Genomic DNA, 7,418 nt, shown 5'->3' with positions numbered 1-7,418 from the left:
GTCTGAAGCCTAAAAGTATGCTAAACAGCCAGCAAAAGTCATAACTCAGCCTCAGCGGAGGGCCAAGGATGTGGGACTTTGGGCCAAGAGAACTTGGCGAAAGGTGGAACGGCTGGCGGATGTGGGCTGCAACTATTAATCAGGCTTTAATTGTTTTTGTGTGCGTCGCTCGGCTACATTTGTGGTGCCAGATAGACCAACACACACACACACATACACACACACACAAACTCCATACACATGGATCCTCGCCACGAGGACCTCCCGCTCATTGCCCGAGGCCCCATGCATCATGTGGGCCGAAATCTTTTTGTAATCTCTGGCATTTGTCTGGATTTTTCGTAAAGACTTTGAATAGATTTATGCTCCTTTGACAGGCACAAGATGTGAATGCGAATCTCTGGGAGAGCAACCGTCTCACACGAGGGAACGGGCGGGCTTAAAGTGTCTTAAAGATATGCCACTGCCGAGCAAGAAATCACCCAAGAAAATGTATGGTCTTAGGGGAGCAGAAAATTAAGTGTTTGAAAAACTAGCAGAACTAGTCAAACAGGTATTGAAATCATTTTTTTCTAACTAGCATATTATGATATAAGGATAAGTGTTTTACCTTTATATTTTTTTGGCTTATCTTCGCTTTCATAAATTTATTAACAAATTCTTACTTATTTCTTAAATTTGATCAGCTTGTCCAAGTAGTGCTTTTAATTTTTAAATGACTTTTAAACTTGCAATAGAAAATAAAGCTAAATTCAAACCCTGTAATTTAGGGAAAGTTAAATTTAATGTTCCTTTTTTCCACCTGCCTTTCCGTCTGTTAACTCTCTTCTCTTTTTCTCTCTCCTGCTGTTTCTTATCATGGTTGGGGCATAAATCACGCGTTTAGCTTGCCAAGTGGCCTTTTCGACCGTTTTGCGTTTAACTGTCGTTTTGGCCACTCTTACGGTGGCCGCCGCAACTGGCCAACAAGGGCGAACCAACATATTTAGAATATATGGCAACACTTTGGCAACACCGACACAACCCTTGACCACAGCAAGTGCAAAAATGTGAAAAATAAAACCCGGCCCGCAGCACAAACACAGACGATTGCTCAACCACAGCGCAAAAACCACTCCAAGTTTCGCACAACCGCCCACACTAACATATCCGTGCGGGATTGTTCGGGGAAGAGAGTGTTGTAGCTCGGTTCGGTGTTGTCATTGCCAGAGTTGCCAACGACCAGAACAACACGGCCAGAGCTGGCCACACAAACTTGTAACGTAAATTTTGTATAAGCCCTCGCAAACACACACCCACAAACCTTTTCGGCATTTGGCATTAAGATTGCTCTCACAATATTTTTCAATCGGTCGGGGAAACAACGATTGTTACATTTTAAAGGTTAAATTCAATTAATTTGAGGACAGCTTAAATATTAGTATTTGTTTGGCTTGACGGAGGAAGTGCATTCCCGAAAAGAGATAATGAAGTTTCACGATTTATTACTCCCAGTCAGTTCCCTGTTTTAAAGTTTAATATTTGATTTATAAACCTAAAAGAAAACCATATTTATTTGAGGCTTTTTAATATAATGGCAACAGAAATATCATTCAAAACTTTCTCTAATTTAAAATACCCAATTTTAAAATTTTATTGAATAAATAAATACAAATCAATGCACAATGAATTTATAATACCACAATTTTTTGTCTAATTTACTGAAGCTCCGAATTGTTAAATTGCATGTTAAACGAAGTTTTCTACTACTATTTTAAAACAAGTTTTTATCTTCATTTTGCTCGCCTAATCAGCCAAGCGACAAGTCTGGCTGCCAGAAAATATTTTTGTGTGCATCCAATTGTACAATTGTCTCGTTGGCTGTTTGTCTGCCAAAATGTCGAACTATGGACGGCCTTCATGTTTACATTAATATTATTGTTTATCAAATAACAACAGCACCAGCAGCAGCAGCAGCAGCAGCTAGAACAGCAAGAACAGCCATAATGGAGAAGTTGTTAAATCGAAAAGACATAAAAGTATCATTAAACTTTCGTGTCTGGCAATTGGGTTGGTTTGCATGGGTTTGCTTAGATTTTGGCTGGGATTTGGCTGCCGTTTTTATGATTTTATTCAACGTTTTTATCTGGTGTCCTTCGGTTTGGCAGACAGAAAATTCACATTCGCATAGATTTTGTTTAGTTGTCTGTTTGCCAAAAATATATGACCAGCCGCCATCTCTCTCCATTGACTTTGTTGATTATTTATGCACAAAAACAAATGCCATGTGCAGACAGAAAGCACAACTAGGCAAACCTATGGATCGCCTCAATTGTTTTCACTTTTTCTTAATATTTTTGTTGGCTTATGTTTCAGTACTAAAAATGTATTGTTTGTTGATGGATTATGTGCTATTGATTGAAATAAATCCTGTGTTCTTATTTACTTAGTCAGCAAGTAACAACGGGGTTTGTTACGAAATATTCAATAAGCTTCTTTAGTTTTTTACTTTAATTTTAGAACTAACCACATTTTTGGGGACAACACGCCCCCAAGTAGCAAAGGTTAAGCTCATTACTTAACAACTCCAGAATATGCAAACAATGCAGTACACGAAAAACAGGAGCTCAAACTTGTTCAACTTAGAAAACAAAATACACAATAGTGAAAAAAGATTTAAAGGTAATAGAGCTGGCGATACTCTTCTAAAATACTCAAAATATATTGTGCTTCATTATTATGATCAAAACTAAATTCCAACGATGATTAGAAAGCCTGATTGGAAATCATAAAACAATAGTTTGATTTACTTTGTAATTTGTAAGAAACTCAGATAAATACTGCGGTCAGAGTATTCACATTTCCCTAAGCAAAAATATTTTGCAATGGGTTAAGGTTAGCAGTCTGGGGCAACAAGAGACAGCAAAACAATGGAGCTCATCAGCAGGAACAGAAACGCATTGAAAATTGGAAAATGCCTTTACAAGCCGTGCCAAAGCGAAAAATAAGAAATTCAATGGAAAAATGTTTTCTGCTCAAACGCCTAACCTATCACATACGAACAGCCGTCGAAGTAATCCTTGATTTTAGCCCTGTATTGTTGGCAGTGAATTAGTCGAACACTAGTGTCAAAGGTTCTGCTCGACTTTTGCCTCCCCTTTATTTTGAACATAACAACATTGCAGTGCGTAGTGTTTTCCTTTTAACGAATGACTTGTTCCCCGTCGAGCTTCTTCAGATTTGGTAGACGACGCACTGCCTCGGCGGTAAAAGCAGCCGGTTCCATATTTTCGCTCAGGATATTGCCAGTGAATGTGATTTCGATGAGGTTCGGTGGAATGGCCATGCGCATAAACTCCACCCAGTCCTTGATAACGTTATTGGATATATAGAAGACTCGCAGGGCCTTCATCGATTCGATGGGTTTGATCTTCTCGATGTTGTTGTAGCTGACCCACAGTTCCTCCAGAGTTTCAGCCAACGGTTCGATGCCATTGAGAGCCTTTAGATTGTTGCGGGCCAGGCTGAGGACCCGCAGATTCTTCATTCCTGAAATTCCGCTAATTTTCTCAATCATGTTTGACGACAAACTGAGCTTTTGGCACTCGGTCAGACTGTTGAGAATCGGATCCATTTTCTCGATCGGTGGATACTGGAACTGGAGACCAATATCTGTGGCGGTGCTGGCCGGCTGTTTATTGCGATCCTCCCACTTGGCTAGGGCATCCTTCAGGCTTGTGGGCTTCGACATGACTAGTATCGGCTTGACTTTCTATTCTCTTTTAATGTTGAGTCAGGAAATTTAATAGTTATGGAATAAAATTCAAAGTAAAATAGTTTTTCAGGGCCTCCTTTTTTCTCTTTTATTGCTTAATTCATATAAAAAGGTTATTCCAATAAACAATTTCTCGATTGTAAGTTTTTTTTATGAAGTGGTGTGCCGAAATGGCTAAATCTACTTGTGCCAAAAATCGTAAGTTTTTGCATATAGAAGTTTTTAATTCTTATTCTCTTAAGAGTTCTTGCACATATAAGTTGTTACAAATAAAACAATTTTATTTAATCAAATTACAAATTGTTGATGAGATAAGTTAATAATTGGTTTCGTATTATTACTTATTTACAATTACGACAATGTTGAGTAAAGCAAAGAAGAAGTTAAACTATTTCATGTAAAGTGAGTCTTATTTACTCGCTGTCTTCAAAAGCTTAAAGTTTTTTTTTTAAATTTTTGGTTTTTATTTAACATCATATCAACTTGATCCACCTGTGAGAATCAAGTAGCTGACTTCCCAGCCCAGGGGTAATTTATTTATTTGCGCATGTGCCCGCCGCTCCCCAGTCGCTGTCTGTTCGCCTGTCTGGCGCACAATGATAACTTCATTGGCCCGAGCCTTTGTTCTGGGCGGGATTGGAGACTGGGCTCGAGTTCGGGTTCGAGCTGCTCCCTATTGTCATATGCTACCCTTCGCTTATTTGCTGCCTCTGCGTCATGTTCACTGGCAATTGTGGGGGGAAACGAGCTGCTTTGTGTCAGAGGCCTTCGCGGCACTTTGTTACACACATTTGAGGTGATAATACAGTTCACATTTCGCCCCAAGGGGCTGACTTTTTTGTTTTGCTTCTTTTACTCGAAACCTTTCTGGTCCACTTTAAATTGTACACACTGTTTTGATTAAATATTTGCCGCAGCTGTTATCGGGAGTGTAGCAAGCTATTTTTTGGCAATAAATTATTGAATTTATTTGTCCGAATATCGTCAAAGAGAAAATGTTTAAATTGGGCCAAGCGTTTTTATGCTATTTTTCTTGATAATCGTCCAGAAATTGGTAAAAACATATTTGATTTCTTTCCGCTATTTTCGGTTTTATTTTTTGTAATTCAAATGAAATTTGTGCTCTCATAAATTGCGTGTTCAATGCGGCAGAACGAACACCACTGAAAAAATATATAGACAGCTAGAGGGAGCTGGGGTGGATGGGAAATCAGTCGAAATTGCATGCAAAGTCTAATTTATGAATTGGCCCAAGGCAAACCAGCGATGAGAGGTGCTCCGATGAGTAGGTATCTATGGTTGGCAAGTGGAACATGTCAGTGGAAGGGCGTGGCCAGCTGTCAGACGAAAGCCAAAAAAATGGCCGGAAAAATTGGCCAACGAGGCGGCTATTTTCATGTAAGTATTTGCGATAAAATTGCCGAAAAACGTGAACTAAGTGTTCTCAGTGTCTTACAAATGTGCCAAGCTGTCACTCTCAATGTTTTTTAGATCGTGACTGCTTTGATCCTGGGAAAAATAAAAATATTATGACTTATACTATGTTTTTAAGAGCAGGAAAAGTGAAACAAAACATAATTTTGTAATATCTGTGAACGCAATAATAGGAGTATGGAAGAAAATAATTAAGGTTTAAAAGTCCCGATGAAAAGGACTTTTTTTTCATTGCAGTCATTTCAAGTTCCTAGCCATTCTGTGGCCCAAAAATATTTGTTTATTTTTCAGACCAATGCAGTAAAACCTTACCTAGATTTTGACAGCACCCAAATTTAAACGTAGCATTCTAAAATGCATTTGACCAATTAAGCAGTGTCCTTCTCTCAGGCAAAAAGTGGCTGAAGCAGGCTGGACTCCCATCTGACCATTGGGACACTCGCATATAGCACTTTGGGGGTGATGATGAGGGCAGTGCGGTGGCGCCAGGAGCCACAACATGTCCTGTCACCCAGCGCAGAGCTGGACGTGGACATGCGGTAAATGTTGCAGTTGTTGACAGTCGTGTTTGTACTGTTTAGTTTCAGTTAACAAGGCAGATGGTTGCTGCGAGGGGGAGTAGTGCGTAAAACTAGCCAAATAGCTAACCAACTGTCATACATTTTGTTTAATTTTTTCCAGCCCGCCATTTGCCAAATTATTTGTCTTTGCTGCCCTTGATTTGCATGTGATAAAACCTTAAATCCTTAAACTTCTGTACAAAAGTTTTTGCAACAAACTGACAGACTTTCCTATTTTTTTAAAAATATTAGACAATATTGATTTGTTTTTGTGCAAATAAATTTCGAAAAAAGCATTTTAAAATCGGTTTTTGTATAAAAACCCAGAGATATAATGGCCAAAAGTTGGAATGTCATACATCGTTGAATTCGTCGTGAAATTTTCAATCAAATGACTTTCTTTGCTAAAAATTTTCAATTTGTCGAATTTTTGCCAAAATTAATGATGTAACCCGTTATTAAAAATGCGAAAATTGGCCATAAAATTAACTTATGAAAGAACGCTTTAAATTATATCCAAAAATCTTTGTTCCCCTTTCTTGTAGCATTTAACTCGTTTAAAGTTAAGTTTTAGTCCAAGAAACTATGCCATAAGTGACAAAACTCAACCAAGGACACCTAGTTTTTGCTGGTATCTCGAGTTTGTGTTGTTCTTGCCGTAAAACTTTTATGTATGAAAATATTTTTCCGCATAAAACACCTGGCTATACTCAGGCCGATATTGGGCGGGAAAAGGGGACAGAGACTGCAGAGTAGCACAGAAGCTTTTGCATATTGAAAACTTTCCCATTGGACAAACAACATGGTGGAACATTGTCTGATAACAGAGAGGTTCCTGTCGAGTTTTCCTTTGTTCGCAGGTTACAGTTTTCTCGCGCAGTCTAGTAAAGTTCTATACATTGTTAAGCATATTTTGAAAGCCTTAAATGAATAATTACTGCAAATGGATGCTACTTTGCAAAGCGCAGAGTTGCAACTTCATTAACATCATTGCCGTTTTGTGACACATCGTATTAAATTGAAAGCTTACACCCTTTGAAAGTTGAGTTCCATATGAATCTTACGAATGTAGGCGACAGTTTAATGGGTAATCGATAAAACAGTTCGATTCGCATTCAAAGGCCTCTGCAGCGTCAATTGGCAAATATTGCCCAACGTAATTATCAATTTCAAGTGCAGTCATCGAAGCCTTTGTTTGCTGCAATCATAAACGTCAGACGACTGTCTTGGCCAAAACGGTAGTCCCTCGTCCCTGGAATCCTGATGACTCAACCGGAAGGACTGCTTGTCTATTTGTGGTTGTGTAACTCAAAACTCGATTGCATGCGCATGAGTATGAGTGTGTGGGAGTGGGAGTGGGTGGCTCAATTGTCGGATGATATATGAAATTTCGGCTTCTCCCCCTTAGCAAGCTTGTATCGATTGGGGAATTTGTGGAGTTCTGCAGCGAATCCATTGAAGAAAGAGCCCAGCCTTGCAGTTTCCCCCCCTTCAATTAGTGTGTTTGTTTGCTGTTGCGGTTCGAAATACTCCATCAAAGCCTGGGTATTATCTTGGTTAGTCCGAATAATATTAAGGATGAGTGTAGACCAAGACAATCGCTTGTTATAGCCAAGATTAATGTTAATAATCAAAATCAAAATAATCATGCATTGTAAAATTGAATATTA

At 38.8% G+C, this 7,418-nt stretch overlaps 1 protein-coding gene across 1 annotated transcript; it reads right to left on the bottom strand.

Moving 5' to 3' along the window:
- Positions 1 to 3,100: 3,100 nt before the first annotated feature.
- On the bottom strand, positions 3,101 to 3,816 carry LOC128261610 (dynein axonemal light chain 1). Its single transcript, XM_052995392.1, has one exon. It carries the CDS (start codon positions 3,728 to 3,730, stop codon positions 3,182 to 3,184), a length of 549 nt encoding a protein of 182 aa, XP_052851352.1. The 5' UTR covers positions 3,731 to 3,816; the 3' UTR covers positions 3,101 to 3,181.
- Positions 3,817 to 7,418: the final 3,602 nt, after the last annotated feature.

Source organism: Drosophila gunungcola, unplaced genomic scaffold, assembly GCF_025200985.1.
Source record: "Drosophila gunungcola strain Sukarami unplaced genomic scaffold, Dgunungcola_SK_2 000001F, whole genome shotgun sequence".
Classification (NCBI taxonomy): domain Eukaryota; kingdom Metazoa; phylum Arthropoda; class Insecta; order Diptera; family Drosophilidae; genus Drosophila; species Drosophila gunungcola.
This window is presented reverse-complemented; position numbering and strand designations above follow the sequence as displayed.